The 20,930-nt window shown below is 39.9% G+C and overlaps 1 protein-coding gene across 4 annotated transcripts in view; it reads right to left on the bottom strand.

The window, feature by feature from the left end:
• The window catches only part of ppil6 (peptidylprolyl isomerase (cyclophilin)-like 6), a 34,801-nt gene that overhangs the window by 5,897 nt on the left and 7,974 nt on the right, over window positions 1–20,930 (bottom strand). For 3 of the 4 annotated variants that reach the window (XM_063040780.1, XM_063040778.1, XM_063040777.1), the window contains 3 exons: window positions 11,377–11,472; window positions 9,607–9,795; window positions 3,773–3,835 (listed from right to left, as the gene is read on the bottom strand). In XM_063040780.1, the coding sequence (XP_062896850.1) occupies window positions 3,773–3,835; window positions 9,607–9,795; window positions 11,377–11,472 (348 nt within the window). The remainder of the gene's footprint in view (window positions 1–3,772; window positions 3,836–9,606; window positions 9,796–11,376; window positions 11,473–20,930) is intronic. The other variant, XM_063040779.1, reaches the window with a different exon arrangement.

The raw sequence follows: 20,930 nt of genomic DNA, 5'->3' as shown, positions 1-20,930 counted from the left end.
TTAATTTCTGTTGAGTGGGAATTTGAACTCACTTCCTATTGAATTAGTGGTGAGTGGTAATTCAATAGAGCTAAATGATTTGGTGGGTACAGCACAACTGAAATTACCATTCTTGCATTAGGTAAGAACAATGAACATGGATAGGTGACTTACTGCTGACTGTTAGCCACTGATCCCAATTGAGATATTTTTCTATGTACATATTTCAGAGCAATCTCAGATTCTACCTCCTAACATACCTTCCATGTTCAGATATTATACCTTAAGATTATACAGTACATTGCTTTTCACAGACTCAGCTTGTCTTATCGTACTCCACAGCCAATGAGGTCAATGGTGTTGACTGAGTGGTAAATATTAACAAAGTTCACCGGATTAACTATCCTTTCCTCTTCAAGGTGGTGTCATGCTATCTCTTACATTCAACCACAAAGCAGGTTTTTTTTGATATCTCATTCATCCTGAAGGTTCAGCACCTCCTCAGTACTGCACTGAAATATCAGCCTCGATTTTTGTGCTGAAGTAATTGGAGGGAGGTCACAACTATCCAAAAATGCAGCCAATTCAGATTGAGAGATGAATACTATTGTTTTCTGTGATGTGATATACCAAGGCTTCATAACGAACATACCTTGGAAGCTCCCATCATGATACATTAAGCTGTGAGCATGCTATATTGGCGCCAGAATCAAGGCAATACTTGTAGGCTTCCCCCAGTACATCCTCAGACTACGTTGGTTGTTGACGCAAATGAGACTTTTCACCGTATGCTTCATTCGGACCATAAGTTTGTGCTGACCTTCTTACCTATTTTAAGATCAATTTAACCATTTCCTCTCTCGTAGCCGTCCCATTTTTCTATCATTCATGTGGCTATCTGAAGGTTTTTTAAATGTACCTTATGTATTTACTTCTACCACCGCCCGTGGTAGGGCATTCCACACACCCACCAATTTGTGTAAAGACTTACCTCTGACATTCTCTGTATACTTTTCCTCTAATCATGCCCCCTCACATTAGCCATTTCTGCCCTGGGAAAAGTCTGTGGTTATCTACTGGATCTACACCTCTTATCATATTGTACACTTCTATCAAGTCATCTCTCATTCTTCTTCGCTCCAAAGAGAAAAGCCCTGGTTTGTTCAATCTATCCTCATAAAGCATGTTCTCTAATCCAGGGAGCGTCCTGGTAAATCTCCACTGCACCCTCTCTAAAGCTTTCACATCCTTCCCATAATGATGCGACCAGAACTGAACACAATACTGCAGGGTTTTATAGAGTTCCAACATTACATTGCAGCTCTTAAGCTCAATCCCCTTATTAATGAAGACCAACACACCAAATGCTTTCTTAACAACCCCATCAACTTGTTCGCCAACTTTGAGGGATCTGTGGATGCAGACCCCAAGATCTCTCTTTTCTTCCAACATTGCTAAGAAGCCTACCATTAACCCTGTATTCTGCCTTCAAATTTGACCTTCCAAAATGAATTGCTTCACACTGTTCTGCGTTGAACTCAATCTGCCACTTGTCAGCTTAGATCTGCAACCTGTCAATGTCCAGTTGTAACCTACAATATGATCCACAACTCCACCAACCTTTCTGTCATTTGCAAACTTACTAACCCACCCTTCCACTTACTCACCTAAGTCAGTTATGAAAATGGAATGTAAATGTGACAAGTAAAGCTAATCAAATCTCAAATCTTCACCAACTTAAAAGAATTACCAGGGTTCTAAAGATCTGTGAGTGACTTCCACATTTGTACTTGCTCTCCCTTTTCACTCCCTCCTGTTTCACTCACAGCCTGAAAAACTCTTGAGCCAACAAGTGGCTGCTGTAAAACTGTCTGCTGTAGGGATCAGTCAATGCAGATCCTAAGCTCACATGAAGCAGGACAAACTGGCTGATGTGAAATATATAACAAATCTGGAAAATATGCTTTATGTAAGTCAATGCATTCAAACTTAAGTAGTTCTCAGGTTCAAGTTTACTGTCATCAGACTATACGTACCCGGAACCATGGTACACCCACACAATCTATATCATACACAGCACATAAACCAAAATATAAAATATAACTCAAAATGCATGTAGTAAAGTGCAGCACAGGTAAAATGTAAACAGCACGCTGTTCTAGTGATGAAACCTCGGTAGTGGCAGAGTATTCATTAGTGTCACAGCCTGAGGGATGAAGCTGTTACCCAGTCCGGCTGTCCTCGTCCTGATGTTTCTGTAGCTCCTTCCTGAGGGTAGTGGGTCAAAGAGATTGTGGGATATGTAGTAGGGATTCTCAACAATGCTTTGGGCCATTCATCTGCAATGCTGCCGGTAAATGTCACAAATGAGTGAGGGAAACCCAGTGATACTCTTGGTGGTTTTCACTCTCTGTCGGGTCTTGTGGTCTGACACCTTGCAGCTTCCGTACCACACAATGACACAGCCAGACAGAGCTCCAGTAGAAAGTTGTTAGAATGGATACGGGGAGCCTTGCACGCCTCAGTCTCCTCAGAAACTCATGTGCCTTTTTGACTAGTGAGGAGGTGTGGTTCCAGGTTAGGTCAATCGTTATGTGCTCACCGAGGAACTTCGTGCTCTTCACTCTCTCCACGGCAGAGCCATTGATGTGCAATGGACAGTGGCCAACCTGTGCCTTCCTGAAGTCCACAATCATCTCTTTTGTCTTGCTCATGTTGAGACTCAGGTTGTTCTCGCACCATTTGACAAGCCTCTCAACCTTCTCTACACGCCAGCTCATCACTGTTGCTGATGAGGCCAACCTCTGTAGTATCATTAGCAAATATAATGCAGTTTGAGATTAACCTGGTAGTACAGGTGTGAGTCAGCAGCGGGCTGTGCACACAGCCCTGGGGGGCACCACTGCTCAGCGTGATGGAGGTTGAGATGTTGCTGCCAACTCGGACTGACTGACGTCTTCCCGTCAAGAAGTCCAAGATCCAGTTGCAGAGAGGGGCATTGAGTCTGAACGAGGACAGTTTACCCACCAGCCTCTGAGGGATGATAGTGTTAAATGCTAAGCTCAAGTCGATGAACAACATCCTAGTGAACAAGGCATTGTATTCTAGGTGGGACAGGACAGAGTGGAGAGCCGAGGCTATGGTATTTTCAGTGGACCAGTCTGAGTGGTAGGTGAACTAGAAAGGGTCCAATGAAGCCGGAAGGTGGGACTTTATATGATCTACTACCAGCATCTCAATGCACTTAATGATTGTTGAAGTCAGTGTTACTGGGTGGTAATCATTTAGGCCATTGCTCCCTCTGGTACTGAAATGATGGTGGCTGCCTTGAAGCCTGCAGGGAAAGTGGACTGTTTCAGAAAGACATTTAAAATGTCCATTAAGACCTTTGTTAGCTGGGCTGCACAGTCCCTCAGCACCTGACTAGGTATGTTGTCTGGCCCTGCAGCTTTGTGTGTGTTTACCCTGGGAAAGGTCCTCCTCACCTCGGCTGTGGCCTCAAGAGGAGACTGGGCTTTTGTCGATGTCACATCATTCAATTGGTCAAATTGTGCATAGAAAGCATTCTAAAAGTCTAATTACAGTTAAAATGTAACAATTATAGTATACAGGTTAGAGTACCTAAAATATTTTGAATAGAAAATGTATTGCTTTCAATACATTATTGCAAAATCTATTGCACCAGTTGCTGGTGCAATTGGAATTGCACCAGCAGACAACCTTATCATGTTTAGCATGGCCTATGAATTCTGAAGGTAGGAGGGTAAAAAACAACTTGCAATGCATTCCTTACCTCAAAGAGTAATCGCCCTACAGGTTGCTGTTCAATAGAAATCTCCATGTAAACAAATGTGTGCTACAGAAAACAAAGACAACCAGTAAAACATTAAATCAATACAAGTAAGTTTTCTATTGAAGATAAAGCTTGGTTAAATTGATCATTTTTGTTGCAAAGAGGCAAAGTAACAGGAAAGATGATGGAAAACAAATGCTGAGGAATGAACTAACAGTGGGAATCACGGGTAAAGTGTTGGATCTGCTCAGTGTAGAAGGTGTGCTGAATCAAGAAAGGAAGGCAGCTGACATAAAATTTACTTAAGCAAACAGTGTAATTCATATACTTGAAGTAAAAATAATATATTATGCACAGAACTGAGCAAATTTAATCAGACATTGCTCAGCTTTTTTCTTCACAATGGATGTGGTCATCACAGGCAAGGTCACGATATAAGTCAGAATCAGAGTCAGGTTTAACATCACTAATATATTTCGCAAAATTTAGTTGTTTTGCAGCAATAGTATACTGCAATACATAATATTTTTTAAAAACTATAAATTACCATAAGGAATATATTTTTAAAAACTAAACTAAGTAGTGCAAAAAGAGAGTGAAAAAAGGTAGTGTACATGGGTTCGTTGTCCTTGCAATGCCCACCACTTTTTGATTATAATGGTATTGGTGATAACTGTGTGAATTACAAGACCATTTGGGAGGGGCAATTTAAAACAAAGTCCCATTGCTCTGAATGTGGATTAAATCATATGCCAGGGTAGGTTAGGACTTCATATTGCATGAGGTTGACATTTCTTACGAAGTGATAGTCTCTTGGTAACTATTAAGTTACTGATTTGAAGTAAATAAATTTAAAGTAATTTACTGATTTTAAGTACGGTTGGTCAGATTTCTAGTTATGTCTCTGGATCTTTGGTCCAGAACTCCAGATTACAAATCCACTACCCTAACCACTCCAGTACCTGGACCAAGTTGAGGAAAGGTCCAAATGATGCAGGAGAGAAAGAATGAAAATGAAAATTGTGCAAACATGTTGAAATTGCTAGAGGTTGCCTAGATTGATAAAGCAGGTTGGCAGCCTTAGAATTTATCAATAAACTATTGATGAATCCAATGTATATATGCATGCAAAACTTTAGGTGTGATTCCAAAAAATTCAGATTTTTCATTTAAGTCTGGGATCAAATCTGGAGAGTCTCTAGCCTGTTGTTTAAGTGCCACAGTATTAACATAATTCACACATAATTAGGGGAGCCCACTTTTAAAATTTACACCAACAACGGAGCGTGGTTTCTATTCACGGTGCTTGAGAGAAGTTACCGAACAAATTTTTTCAGGATGGAATTACTTCAGTGGGTTGATGAAGGAGAGGGAAGGAGCTAAGGAAGGGTTAGGGAGAGTGGGAGGATAGTATACAGAACCATACCAATGTACTACGTCCCAACACTCCAAAGGCACTAAAACTTTGACAAACTTCTATACATGCGTAGTGGAGAACATATTGATTGGCTGCTTCACAGCCTAGTACGGAAACACCAATGTCCTTGAATGGAAAGTCCTACAAAATGTAGTGGATATAGCCAGTCCATCACAGGTAAAGCCCTCCCCACTATTGAGGATGTCTACATGAAACACTGACGCAGGAAAGCAGCATCCATTATCAGGGACTCCAACCACCCAGGACATGCTCTCTTCTCGCTGCTGCCATCAGAAGAAGGTACAGAAACCTCAGGACTCACACCACCAGGGTCAGGAATCATTTTTACCCCTCAACCATCACGCTCTTGAACCAAAGGGGACAACTTCACTCACCCCATCATTGAAATGTTTCCACAATCTATGAACTCACTTTCAAGGACTCTTCATCTTAGGTTCTCAAAATTTATTGCTTATTTATTTATTATTATTTCTTTCTTTTTGAATTTGCATTGTTTGTTGTTTTTTGCACACTGGTTGAACACCCAAGTTGGTGCAGCCTTTCATTGATTCTGTTATGGTTATTATTCTATTATGGATTCATTGAGTATGCCCACAAGAAAATGAATCTCAGGGTTGTATATGGTGACATACATGTGCTTTGATAATAAATACTTATATTTCGCTTATCCTTAGAAAGAATAAGAACTCAACTGAATGCTCTTCATATAGACCAATTTCCTTACTTAATGTTGATACTAAAATCCTATCCAAAGTTCCGGCTCGTAGGACTGAAAATATTTTACCATCTATCGTTTCTGATGATCAGACTGGATTTATTAAAAATCAATATTCCCATTTCAATATTCGTCATTTATTAAATGTTATCTATTCTCCTTCTAAGGAGATATCAGAATGTGTGATATCCTTAGACGCTGAGAAGGCTTTCGATCAGGTTGAATGGAATTATTTATTTAAAACCTTATAAAAATTTAATTTTGGGCCTGATTTCATTCAATGGATTAAATTACTTTATTTATCTCCCTCTGCTCGGGTTCTTACTAATTTTCAGAATTCCAAATGATTTAAACTTCAACGTGGATAATTATATTTTTTAAACCTTCTATGACCGATTTAGTTTTTAAAAAATGGGATAGATTGGGTATTAAATGCTTTCAGGACTCGTTTGTTGGAGGAAGTCTCTTTTCGTTTCAGCAATTGTCAGCTAAATATAGCTTACTAAAAACCCACTTTTTTCGATATTTACAAATTGGAGACTTTCTACGATCTCAATTATATACATTTCCTAAAAGTCCCAATAAGAATTTATTAGATGTAATTTTTAAATTGAAACCTTTTCATAATGGTTCAATACCCAATATTTATGACATGTTTCTCGGAATGAGAAATGCTCCTTTAGACAAAATTTTAAATCTCTGGGAATAAGATTTACAGACTTCAATTTCTGAGGAAATTTGGAATGAAATTTTTAAATTGGTTAACACTTCATTGTTATGTGCCCGCCACACTCTCCTACAACTTAACGTGGTCCATAGGGCCCACATGACTAAGGATAAGCTATCTCATTTTTATTCAGATATATCTCTCTATTGTGATAGATGTAACAATGGAGAAGCTTCACTAATTCATATGTTTTGGACATGTCCGAGTCTTGAAAAATACTGGAGAAAGTATTTCAAGCTTTCTCTGTACTTTTCAAAGTAAATTTTAAGCCTAACCCTTTGACTGCCTTATTCGGTATTGTTGGAGGAAAAGATATTATTTTGAAGACATCTGATTTGCACATTTTGTCTTTTATTTCTCTTATAGCTAGGAGGGTGCTCTTGCTTAAATGGAAGGATGTCGTCCCACCTACTTACATTCAATGGTTATATGATGTTATGTCATGTTTAAATTTAGAGAAGATCCGTTGTTCAATTTCTGAACTTAGCCAAGACTTTCTTACGCTGTGGGGACCATTTTTGAACTATTTTCAAAACCTTTGATTTGCTGTTAAAGTACAGATGTTGGCTAATAACATATTTCACTATGTGATAAGGATTTTTTTCCCTTTTTTCTTTCTTTACCAAACAGCTTTGATCTTGGTAGTGGGTTTAGATTCTTCTTTTTTTGTATAATAAAATTATCACATTTCAATATAATGATTTAATTTAATTTACATGAACATAGGGTAATGAGATTGCAAGTGTGACTCAAATTTAATGTATTTGGTATTATTTTATCTTTTTTGACTTATAATATATATCTTCATGTACTCTGTATTCTTCTATGTAGAAATTAATAAACATATTGGAAAAGATAATAAATATACTTTTAAGTTTTGAACTTTGAATTGAGCATAGGTAAAATACCTGGCATTCTAGAAATGGCTTGGAACTTGCTCTTGCTATCACAAATGATTAAGGTTGCAGGCTAACAGGATACATTTGACATTGTTGGATTAGGGTGCAGAGTTGTTACTTGTCTGTAGTTTAACTACAGCTGTCTGTAGCTTGTATTTTTGCGTAACTATCAATATATGTGTAACTTTCCAGTCGTTGCAGTATAGCTGCTTCTGTGTTTCTCTAGAAGCTTCTTAGGTTTTCTGCAGCAGGTGTCACACCACTTGAATCTGGCTGTTTCATAAGTTAATTGTTATCACTGGGTTGTTGTAATCTTTTTAGATGAAGCTATAGTAGTTTTTGTATAAGGTGGCCATAACTTATTTGTTCTCCCTCTTTTTTGATGTTCTTGTAATGTCTATAGGCAATAAGTTTTATGCCCCACTCTTGACTTCCAAACCTCTAGATTGCAAAGTCACCAGGATCCACCAAATAGAGATCTCTCTCCATTGTTCAGATCTTACAATTAAGGCAGTGAAGCAGAAAATGCTGAAGAAGGGTGTGAAACTGCAGATTCCAGAATAGTGAAATGTGCCTCATCAGAGGATGAGATGCTGATGCTCAAGCTTAACTTTATGCATCATTAGAAGAGTGCAGAAAGCCAAGGACAATGAGGTCAGAATAGGATTGGAGGATTACAATGATAAATGTGACCCTAGTTACTTTAAAGGTTGTATTTCAAAATCTTGCTGTGAACAGGATTTGTTTTATCTCACCATGGAGATTCCAGTGATTCCCAGAAATTCTATCTGGGAGAATCGTCCCGAGGTAAATTCCGATTTTTTTCTGTATGGAGTTAGTCAACAGTGCAGAACCATGGCCAAATATTGTCGCAGAGTCATTCAGCTCAATGCTGACCTGTCAGGTACCAGGCTGAGGAAGTACTACACAGGTCATATGGTGTTCCATAACAATGCCATCTGGGGAAACCATTTTCTACTTAAAAACAAAGTGCTCTGCCTAGTATGTACTATTGACTGTCAAGGTAATTATGGGTTGGTTTGTTATAGGTATGAGGCTGTGAAGGAGTGTTCTCGGTGGATTTCTAGGAATATTTGCTATCAAATTAAGTTCCACCTTTAATTGAGAGCTGACAGTTCTCTCCACAGACTGAAATCCTGGCCGGTGAGTCCTTCTTTTCCTGATACTCAATCTTTGTACTGCTGACAACCATGCACCCTAGTCTCAGTGCAAGTAAATAATAGTATTTATCTTCATTAATTTTGGAAAACAAAAATTCTGCTTCCCTCTTTTACCTCTTGTTTTCTACTTGTCTATTTTTCAATATTTTTTGCCAGCCACTGGTAATTTTTTTCTCTCTCACTTTTTTTTCTACATAAGTAATCCCAGTATTGATCAGGGTTTGGCAAGGTTCTGAAAAGTGTACCAATAACCAAAATACCTTTAGCTTAAATTCATTAAGCAAGGCACTTGAGCAAGGCACTTAACCACACATTGCTCTGTGACGACACTGGTGCCAAGCTGTATCTGCCCTAGTGCCCTTCCCTTGAACAACATCGGTGGCACGGAGAGGGGAGACTTGCAGCATGGGCAACTGTTGGTCTTCCAAAAGTCTTGCCCAGGCCTGCACCCTGGAAACCTTACAAGGCGCAAATCCATGGTCTCACGAGACTAACGGATGCCTATTTTTTTTAAAAATTCATTTAAAAAACTGCCATACATGTATGAATAATATTACAAAGGTAAAGGACTATTTGGAAAACATTTACAGGCTGGTCAAAGAAACCAAAACAGTGAACAGGATGAGAATGCAACATAAGCACCAAAGCCAATAACTCAAAACAAAAGCAGGTCTGGGATGCACTGTTCCATCTGTTCAATATAAAAGTTTACAGACGCTATTATCATTACTAATTGCAAGTTCAACATATTTTCAACCTTTTCAGGCTCCTTTTCATTAATTTTAAACTCATCTTAATTGAAATATGAACAGAGCACATGGATGACTTACTCAAGAATCTCACCTAAACATGCTGAGGAAACACTGGGACTCACCTTGGTGTCCTTCAAGTATTTTGAATAAAAATCACTGGCTATTGCTTCATACAACGGTTTAGGTCTGTAATCTATGTAGCTGAACTCAGCAGATGCCCACTCCAGGAAATCTTTCTCATCACCAAGGAGCTGACCATTGAGAAAGCACATGACGCAAGAACTGAAGCCCCAGATATCACTTCCTCTCTGCTGTATAAAAAGAATAATTACACCAAAACTTCCTCTAGTGCTTAGTGCTCTACTAAAGTAAAATACTGTGCTAACGGGGAACCATCCTAATAACATATTTTTCATATAATACAAATTGTACAAAATTACAGTTGGCCATTCTACCCATCTACCTGTTCTGATCAAATGTTTTAATTATCCCAAGATACCTCAAAAGGATCATGATAATCCAGGATTACAGGATCAGTGCATGGCACCCATCCATACACCTGAATCTGATTGTCCATACATCTGAGCCCAAACTGCTCTGACTGTACGGCTTTAACTGATTTTAATATGGATCAAATTGAAGATGTTATAAATGCCTGAAGAATCCTTAGAATTGGCATCTGTAGAAGTTCCCACTTTAGGGCTAAATTCAGAAAATGTAGGGACCACTCAGCAGCTCAGACAGTATCTGTGGGAAAATATATAGTTAATGCTTCAGGACAAAAAACTCAGTGACATTGTTGAAACATAAACTTCTTTCCCCTTTCCACAGATGTTGCCTAGCTGGGCCTGAGCTTCCAGTATTTTCTGTTTAGTTTCAGATTTCCAGCATCAGCGTTTTTTTTTAATCCCTACTTTTGGTCGTTAAGTAGTGTCTCCTTGTGATGAGCCAGTCGTATGATGTCCCAACTCAAAATATGATTTCAATTTCATGCATAATGAGTGTTAATGACCCATCAACTTCTCCAGATGAGTGGAGAGAAAGGCTGGCTCTTTGTCAACTCTTACAAATGGAAAGTTAGACTGACTAATCAAGCTTCCCAATGTCTGGAAATTACTGAGAACTTATTCCCATAAACCAGTAAAAATAAGGATTAAAGAATATGTAAAAATAAGCTCGATGTTTTGCACAATCAGAGATGTTCTTCTGCACACCGCTGTTGTAACATGCGGTTATTTGAGTCACTGTTGCCTTCCTGTCAGCTTGAACCAATGTATCAATTTTCCTCTAACCGCTCTCATTTGCCCACAGAACTGCCGCCTACTGGGTGTTTTTTGTTTTCACACCATTCTCTATAAACTCGAGTCCTGAAGATGGGTCTAGGAGCAAAACATCAGCTGTTTATTTATTTTCATGGATGCTGTCTGATTTGCTGAGTTTCTCCAGCATTTTGTGTGTGTCACTTAAAAATGCACCTGTTCCTGGAATTTTAGGTCACAATTTGGCCCTGAATTGTGCTTTATGCCTTTGGTCCTTTGACAGTCTGGCATTCTAAACTTTTCAGCCGTTAGCACCTGTGATGCTAGGCTGTTAGGAACTTGTAACATTGCAAGCTCTTGGAAAAGCTCCACCATTTACTCATCCCACAGAGTTCCCATCTATCAGGCAGGACAATGTAAATCTGGATTTCATTCGACCAACAAGCTGCTTCACTGCAATCCTGCTAAAAATCACAGACTGAACTGTGTATTTTAGGGGCTCTAATTTTGCAAGACTATAAGGAAAAAATCATTATTCAGAAAGGCAGTCGCTCCCAAACAAATAATAGGTATGTATTGACACAAATACATACTTAAAAGTTTTTTTTAAATAATAAAAAAAACCTTGAATACCTTCTTCATCTCAGCCAGGTAGGTATCCCATGCAAATTCTAAAAGTGGCCGTATCACTGGCTCAGCCAACCGTAAAGGAAATGTCAGCCTCAGCACCTATGTAGAAAGAATAACTTACACTTTATTTTTTTTCTTTCAGCCTATTTTTCCACACTTTTCCATACATTCCAATACCTTTTTTGAAGAAAGCATCCAGATTACCACCAGATTTATCTTGGTCTAATTTTATGGCTATGTTCACTTCTTGCAGATTTTTAAGAAATAATTATTTCAACACTATAAAATTCAATAATAGAAAACTCAGCTAGATGACCAATAATGTTAACACAATCTATCCTTAAGATTAAATGCTTTCTATTGTCACCTGTGTTCTTCTGGAGAAGTATCTCTCCCAAAGGGTGTGCCCAGATGTCTATGTAATTCTCTCTTTAAGAAGGGAAGGAGGCAGAAGAAGGGAAATTACAGGCCAGTTAACATGTTATATGTTAATGATTTGGATGATAATTGATGGCTTTGTGGCCAATTTTGCAGACAATACAAAGATACAGTAGGTGGAGATGCAGGTAGTGTTGAGGAAGCAGAGTCTACAGAAAGACAGATTGTGAGAATGGGCAAAGAGGAGGCAGATGGAATATAGCGTATGGGAAGTATCTGGTCATGCACTTTGGTAGAAGGCTTTAGGCATAGACTTTCTTCTAAACAGAGAGCAAATTCAAAAATCAGAGGTGCAAAAGGACTTGGAAATCCCTGCGCAGGATTCTCTAACTTGCAGGTTGAGTCATGGTAAAGAAGACAAATACAATGTTAGCATTGATTTTAAGAGGATTAGAATATAAAACCAAGGATGTAATGCTGAGGTTTTATCAGTTGAAGTTCAAGATTAATGGTTATTCAACCAAACATGAATACCCCTGAATGCAGCCAAACAAAACAGCTTTAGTCTGGGGCAAGGTGTAAAACACAGTACCAAAAGTCATACAAAGAACAAGGCATTTCTATATAGAACATATCAGATATCAGTAAAATATAGTCACACTAAAAAAAATAGTTCAAGTTCCTGAGTCCATGAATTTTGCAGCAGTTGAACATGATACAGCTTGTCTTCTGCCGAGCGAATACTGGACAGCAGCATTGCCACCACGCCACAACGCCTCCAACACCTCTCTCCTAGAAGGCTGCAAACAGGTGACACTGCAGCTTGAGGTCTAGTCTTTGTTACGACTGAGGCCATGCAGCTTTCCCCCATCGGTTCTGCCAATAAACTAGTGAACCGGATTTGCAGCATTCCACATTACAAAGAAAAGTGATTAAGCCAATCACTCGCTGTTAGACTGCACACTGATTCCAACACCTCTCTGTAGCAGGCAGTAACACGGTCTGCATCAAGTCCAGTTCCTTCACTTTCTCTGCCAACGAGTAACTCGCTGATGGTGTAGACCTAAAATAATCTGCAGATGCTGGGGTCAAAGCAACACTCACAACACACTGGAGGAACTCAGCAGATTGGGCAGCATCCGCGGAAATGATCAATCAACGTTTCTGGCCGGAACCCTTCATCAGGACTGAAGAGGGAAGGGGCAGAGGCCTTATAAAGATGGGGGGAGGGTGGGAAGGAGAAGGCTGGTAGGTTCCAGGTGAAAAACCAGTAAGGGGAAAGATAAAGGGGTGGGGGAGGGGAAGCAGGGAGGGGATAGACAGGGAAGGTGAAGAAGGAATAGGGGAAAACACAATGGGTAGTAGAAGGAGGCGGAACCGTGAGGGAAGTGATAGGCAGCCGGGGGAGGGGGCAGAGTGAAATAGGGATAGGGGAAGGGAGGGGGAGGGAATTACCATAAATTGGAGAATTCTATGTTCATACCAAGGGGTTGGAGACTACCTACACAGTATATGAGGTGTTGCTCCTCCAACCTGAGTTTAGCCTCATCATGGCAGTACAGGAGGCCGTGTATGGACATATCTGAATGGGAGTGGGAAGCAGAGTTGAAGTGGGTGGCAACCGGGAGATCCTGTCTGTTGTGGCAGACGGAGGGTGGACCTGTAGTACCTTAAGTTTTTATATCCAGCAGGGGTTTGTGATCATAAAAAGTACTCTTATAAAAGACATCAACACCTTTGGTTGGTCCCTTTGAAGCCCCTGTGTATGAGCATGCTGCTACCTTAACGGAAAACGCACTGGTCAGATTGCACTTAAAGTATTGAATGTAGTTTTGTGGGTCCCTTACCTAAGAAAGTATGTACTTGCATTGGAGGGGGTCCAGAGGAGGTTCACAAGAGTGATCCCAGGAATGAAAAGGTTAACATATGAGGAGCATTTGATGGCTCTGGGCCTATACTTGCTGGATTTTTGAAGAATGAGGGGGGATCTCATTGAAACCTATCAAATATTGAAAGGGCATATAGAGTGGATGTGGAGAGTATGTTTCCTATAGTTGGGGAGTCTAGGACCAGAGGACAAAGCCTTGAAATAGGATATCCTTTACTACAGAGATGAGGAGGAATTTCTTTAGCCAGAAGGTGGTGAATTTGTGGAATTCACTGCCACAAACAGCTGTGGAGGCCAAGTCACTAGATATGTCTAAAGCAGAGGCTGATAGGTTCTTTTTCAGTAAGGTCGTCAGATGTTACGGGGAAAAGACAGGACAATAGGTTGAGAGGGATATTAAATCAGCCATAATGGAATGGTGGAGCAGACTCGATGCATCAAATGGCCTAATTCTGTTCCTAAGGTCTTGTAGTCTAAATATTATTCTCTTACACCATTTTTGAAAGAAAGTTCCATTATATCTATAAAGTTCCTTTTCCTGACTGAATGGACAGGGTTATACTCATCTCATCTCAGACTGGCAGGTGTATAGAGAAGTGCAGACCACATCCTCTCGTGGGTCAACTCAAGTCCCACTTCTACACCTCCGTACTGGGGCATGGAAATTGGAGACAAAGTGAAGGACAGGTGATGGTGCAACTGAACTCTGACCTCCTACCCTACCACTGGACTCACCAGGTGTCCAGAACCAAATGTACTTCACAACCAGTTCCTCAGTACGATGCCCGTCACGTCTGGCATAAATTATCTTGTCAAACTTGAGTAAAATAGTAAATAGCAATGTGGTTTCTTTATTTTTCTTCATAGTATTTTATGTTTTAATTAATTTCCGGTCATAGAAATATCATTAAGTACATTTATTATTTAAAAAACAATTTTAAGGTCTTAATTACTTAAACTAACAGATCAAAATGCCTTTGTTAGAAACCTTCAGAGCTTTAGGGTTTAGCACCTGAGGCTTGTTGCTGCATGTCACCCTCTCTGCCCTACAGGACAACTCTAGCACCCAGGCCTCCAGGCTGATCAACCCCACAGAGCCGGGAAAGTGTAGCCCTCGGAAAGGCTAGGGGTAGGAGCGGCCAGCAGGACCGATCAATCTAAATCCATTTGGCCTGCGTCCCTCTTTGCCTTTCCTATCCATGTCCAAATGCCTTTTAATCACTGTAATTATATTTGCATCTATTGTGTTCTTTAGCAGGAAGTTCCAGATAATCACTACCCTAAAGTAAATGAAGTAACAAATATTATGTATTATGTTACCATATATTACCTTGAGATTCATTTTCTTACAGGCATTTACAGAAAATAAAATACAATAGAATTTATGAAAAACTATGCATGAACAAAGACTAATAAACAACCATTATGCAAAATATGACAAATTGTGCCAATATATATAAAAAAACGAGAACCTTAGTTCTAAAATCCTTGAAAGTGAGTCTGTAGGTTGTGGAATTATTTCAGCATTGTGGTGAGTGAAGTTTCCCATGATGGCTCGGAAGCCTGATGGTTGTAGGCTACTAACTATTCCTGAACCTGGTGGTGTGGGACCTAAGGCTCCTGTACTTCCTTCCTTATGGCAGTAGCAAGAGGAGAACCAAGCCTACCTATAGTTGGTGGGAGTCCCTGATGATGGATGCTGCTTTCTTGTGACAATGTTTGTGGTATTCACCACTTTCTGTAGACTTTTCTATTCTTGGGCATTGGTGTTTCCTAGCTGTGATGCAACCAGTTAGGATACTTTCCAATGTGCATCTATAGAAACTTTGTCAAAGTTTTTGGTGACACGCCCAAACTATGCAAACTTCTAGGAAAGTAGAGGCACCTTCTTTGTGAAGGTACTTACAAGCTGGTCCCAGGTCAAATCCTCTGATATGCTAACACCAAGGAATTTAAAGCTACTGGCCCTCCCCATCTCCATTCCCCGAATGAGAACTGTGACTCCGATTCATAGAACTCCAACTTCTTCCTCCTGTAGTCAACTTTGGTCTTGCTGACACTGAGTGAGAGGTTGCTGTTGTGGCACATTCAGCCAGATTTTCAATCTCCTTCCCTCCTCTGATTTGATACCATCTGGCCAACAACAGTGGTATCATCACTGTACTGATGGTCATTGTGGAGGAGATGTTATTGCCAATTTCTACTGACCGGGGTTTGTAAGTGAGGAAATTGAGCTCTAGGTCTTGGAGCTTAGTGATGAGTTTTGATGGTATTGAATGCTGAGCTATAATCAACGAAAATCATCCTGATGTGTGCATCTTCATTGGCCAGGTGCTCCAGAGCTAAATTGTAGTGGATCCATATCACTCCTCAGGCAGGAGCTGCAATGCCCCAGGACCAATTTCTCAAAGCACTCATCACAGTGGATATAGGTGCTACTGGACAAAAATTGAGGCAGGTCACTATGTTCTTCTTGGGCACCGATTGATGGTTGGTTAAAATAGGTGGGTATATATCTTAGATTGGCGAAGCGAGTGGTTGAAGATGTCTGTAAACACTCCAGCCAGCTGATTAGCACAGAATTTCAGTACTTGGTCAGATACACCACCTGAGCCAGATGCTTTCTGTGGATTCACCCTCCTGAAGGATCTCACATCAGCCTCAGAAACCAAAATCACAGGGCCGTCGGCAACTGTAGGGGTTGGGGGGAGGTGGGGGTGGGGTAAGAGTTCTGTGTGAAAAAGTTACCCATCAGATCTTTAAATTTGCCCTTGTTCAGCTTAAACCTGTGCTCTCTAGTTCAAGGCTCCCCACCCTAGCAAAAAGTATTTATCCTATCTATGCCCTTTATGATTTCATAAACCTCCATAAATTCATCCATCAGCCACCAACGTTCCAGTAAAGATAAAACCTACCTATTGAATCTCTCCATACCAGGAAACACCACCCATTAAATCTCTTCTGAACACTCTCTAATGCCACCACAACCCTATGCTTTACCCTCTTTTGCTGTAAGGAATAACGCAAAGTTAGTAAGAGACTCAGAATCAAAATCATTAGAGCACAAGAAGCAAGCTGGTCCATCAAGTTCTTGGTGGCTGTTTGTCAAGAAATTCAGAGAGTGTTGTTGCCAGAGCCTTATATTCTTTTTAAATTCAAATATTCATCCAACTTCCTTTTGAAAAACACAGTTCAATTACATTCACCGCAATTTAAGGCAGCATACTCCCAGATCATAACTATATAAAGAATTTTCTCCTGTCACTCCTGGATCTATCTGAGTTACTTTTAATTTGTGTTGTCTGTTCTTGAGCTTCCTACTAATAGAAACAATTCCTTGCTACTGAATCCTTAGCAACACAAGAAGATATGGGCCAGTTAGATCAGGAAAAATAAAGATGAAAAATAAGGGAAAAGGAACAGAGGGAAAGTGGTTACTGGAAGTTTGAGAATTCATTGTTGATGCCATCAGGTTGGAGACAGTCCAGGTGGAATATGATGTGTTATGTCCAGCTGGATCCTTAGTTGCCTGTGATCATCTTATAGAATTTGTCTTTTCCTGCTCTGTGCGACATGATTATACTTATAGCTTCCAGGTTTTTAGTTGGTGTCCCATAGTTTTTGAATTATTTACCAATCTTGTGCAGCTAGTTTTCTCACAGCTACAGAAATCCAGGCTCAATCCTAACCTCTGGTGTGATCTGTGAGGAGTTTGGATATTCCTCCTGTGATTGCAGAAGTTTTCCCCAGGTGATCTTATCTCCTTTCACATTCCAGTGTGCTGTGGGCTGGTAGTTAATTGGCCACCACAAATTGCCTCTAGTGTGTAAGGGAGTGATAGTATTTGGGAGAATTGATAGGAATGTGGGGAGAATTAATTGCAGAGAAAATTACTGGAGGAATGAGATTGCTGTGTGAGCTGACAGACCTGATGGGCCAATATGAATTTATTTGTTACTAGACAATGGGGTGACCCGTTGGGGCACCCTTTGAGAGAAGGGTAGTGCAGTCTGATGTGACCAGAATAAACATTAAATTTTCCTGAATGCTATTGGCATCGTTTTGCTTTGGAAACTGAAGTAGAAAACCTCAGTTTATTAAAGAAGAATGATGCGAAGCAAAGCAAATATAGCTCCTCCTTGTTTAACGAAGGACACTTGATGGCATCATCTCTTCTGCTGTTGGTTCTTTGTCTCTGATCCTGGAGACGTGCATTTCTTAGCCTCTTTGTCTCTTCCTCTTTCCTCCTTCTGTGCCTGTTTTTTTCATTCTGTAGACGTGCAGCCTTTTCATACCCTGTCTCTTCATTTCTTCTGCTGTTTGTTGTCTGTCTCTGATCCTGGAGACGTGCATGCCTCTCCTCCTCTGTCTCTTCTTCTCTCATCTTTTTTTGTCCTGACTCTTTGATCCTGGAGTCGTGCGGCCCTAGCCTCATCCAATTCTTGCTCTCTCCTTCTCCTTGCCGCTTCCCAATGATGTTTGGCGTCATCTCTTGACCATAATGTCCCCCTTCCCCTTCCATGCAGCATAATTAGGCTGACCATTTTTTTTTACGCTAATGCTGGATAGAAGATATGAAGCAGTAACACCAAAGGATGCTGATTACTCTTGATGATGTGGTTGGTGCTCTCCTAAATGGACGTGATATAGTCACTGCTGTCCTTTGACTGTAGCAAAGGGTCTGAAAGCACGTCGGTACAATAAGATTTAATTATCTCTTATTGATGGGTGGCAGTTAAATCTGTTCCAATCCTGCACATGCTGATGGTGATTAGCAGAATGTGACCCCTCGAAATAGAGCTGCCCTGCCCTTTTGCTCTGGTAGGTGTCGCTGCTGAGGCTGGTCATGCGCCTGCGTCGGGCTGTCGCGTCCCGATTTCCATGATGGCCGATCGGCTCTCGGGTGAAAGCTAACCTGTTGATTTTTGGCGAATGAGCAACTTTATACGAATATATAACCCTGAACTTTGCCTGCATTCTGTAGGTTAGTGCATTTTAATTTGATTTAGCCAAAAGAAGTGCCGCTGTAATGCACCGTTTGCACTAATTGGAGGTCACAAACAGACAGACAGTGCATGAGAGTTTTAGTAGTATATAGATAAAGAAATATAGAAACAGGAAACAATTTGTCCGAATGATTGTCAATTCCTGCATGACGTGAAATCTACTATGCTTTTGCAAATCTCAAATTCTTGGCATCCACTGATACAGATCCTTTTCTCTGCTACAACCTCACAAACCGTCAACTCCATTCCTTCAGTTTATCTTTTAACAGCAAATAGTAGTTCAAATGAATTGTACATATATCTTTGTAAAACAAATTGCTGTTTTGATTTGTAATACCTTCTTCATCCCTTATTCCCTCTTGCAATTTAGTATTTATGGATTGTAGCTCAACTTGAATCAAACAAATCAGTCAGAAATCAAATCACCTTAGCAGTTACTGTCACAGTATGAAATCTTGAATCTTCCAGCAGCCCCACCACCTCTAGCTGGAAAGGGGGATCCATTCTTAGTTACTTATGTAAACAATAAGCAGCTTCTAGAGGGCACTTACAGATTACCAAAAAAAACATTGGCAACATTTATAAATTGAACAATTAGCATTTCACAGACACCATTTTATCTTGTGGTGGGGAAGATAGCACATGCCATGATCAAGCAGAGTTCACAATCAATCATTTGTGATGTCACTGCAAATTCATCTTCAGCATTGCTTTCCTCTCTTTAAGGCACTGGATAACAGAGAATAACATCAAATATTCTCACAAATCATACAGAACTGCTTTCAAACATAACTTTAAAAACAAAGATGGAGTCACTAGCGACAGCAGGTGTTGGAATCTGGATTAAGGAACAAACTGCTGGAGGAACTCAGTAGGTTGAGTAGTATCAGCCCAGATCCCACCCCACCCACCACTCCCACAGATGCTGCTTGACCAGAATACGGGATGTGCACTCAAGTTAAAAATTTACAATGCCAGTTAGTGTTTAATATAGTAGTGACAGTAATTCTTTTGATTTTCAGAATTTTGTTCATCCACAATGCTGTTTGATGATACAATTTCCATGTTTTTTGAATTATGCCATAATTATTAATACTAAAATGTTATTAAGCTCATATAGGCTGTTTAAATATCTTACTAATCATACCTTTAATCTCATAATTAGTTCACTGTAGCCCAATTGTATTGATAGAAAACACTTGTACTTTTTCTTGGCACAATTTCATGTTGCCTAAGGTCCTATGTTGGGGAGGATGAATGTGCATTCATTATCATAGAATATTGCAGCAAAGTTCAGGTTCTTCAGCCCACTATGTCATGCTGACCTGTTAACCCACCCCAAGATAAATCCAGCCCTTCCTCCTACATTAATGTATTTCATTCATGGAAATGTTTTATTCTGCTCAGAGGATAATGCTGACGGCAAAGTGGATATCAAGAACAAAGAAGAGGTGAGTCCTAGTGGGAGACAATAAAAGAAAGCCAAATCAAAAGTGGATAAAATAAAAATAATGTGAGACCTTTGAAGATTTATCTAATAGACTGGATGAGAGGGAAACCAGAGGATGTGTTTTTAGATATTTAGAAAGCATTTAAAGAGGTCCTGCACAGATCGATGAACAAGTTTAGAATACATAGAATGTAACAATAATATCCTACTGTGGATTTAAGAAAAAAGTAAATAATACTATCAATAGGTACTTCTGCTATTGGCAGGTTATGGATAATGGGTTACTAAAGAGATCAGCATGTAATTTGATTGAGCAGGTCATTTCTAACTGCTGGTGACATGAAACAAATCAGGAGTGCAAGTAGTGATGATGCAAAGAGGCTACAAGAGGATATAGACAAGCTGTGTGACTGAGAAACAAGTGGCAAAGTATCATTTTAAGCAGTGAAAGATTGAGAAATGTTGATGTTCAACTGTATATGTGTTGTGTGTTTAACTCACTGAAAGCTAACACGCAAGCACAACTCACAATTAGGAAAGCAATTGTTATCTTTTTCTGCAAGATGATTTGAGCACAGGATTTTGAATAACTTATTACAATTCTTCAAGGTCTTAGTGAGACTACACCTGGAGTATTGCATACAATATGAATGAGTCTCCTTGCCTATAGAAGGATATACTTGCTAGAGATGGATTGCATTAAAAGGACAGGTTGAAGAATTGGCAGAATGAGTAGGCTTCTTCACTCTACAAAATGCTTTGAGGACTTGACAGGGTAGACACAGAGAACAACACAAACAAAATGTTGGAGGAACTCATTAGGTCAGGCAGCATT

The sequence above is a fragment of the Mobula hypostoma genome, chromosome 2 (assembly GCF_963921235.1).
Source record: "Mobula hypostoma chromosome 2, sMobHyp1.1, whole genome shotgun sequence".
In the NCBI taxonomy this organism is placed as follows: domain Eukaryota; kingdom Metazoa; phylum Chordata; class Chondrichthyes; order Myliobatiformes; family Myliobatidae; genus Mobula; species Mobula hypostoma.
The sequence above is the reverse complement of the archived record's forward strand: the minus strand, read 5'-3'. Positions and strand labels throughout refer to the sequence as shown.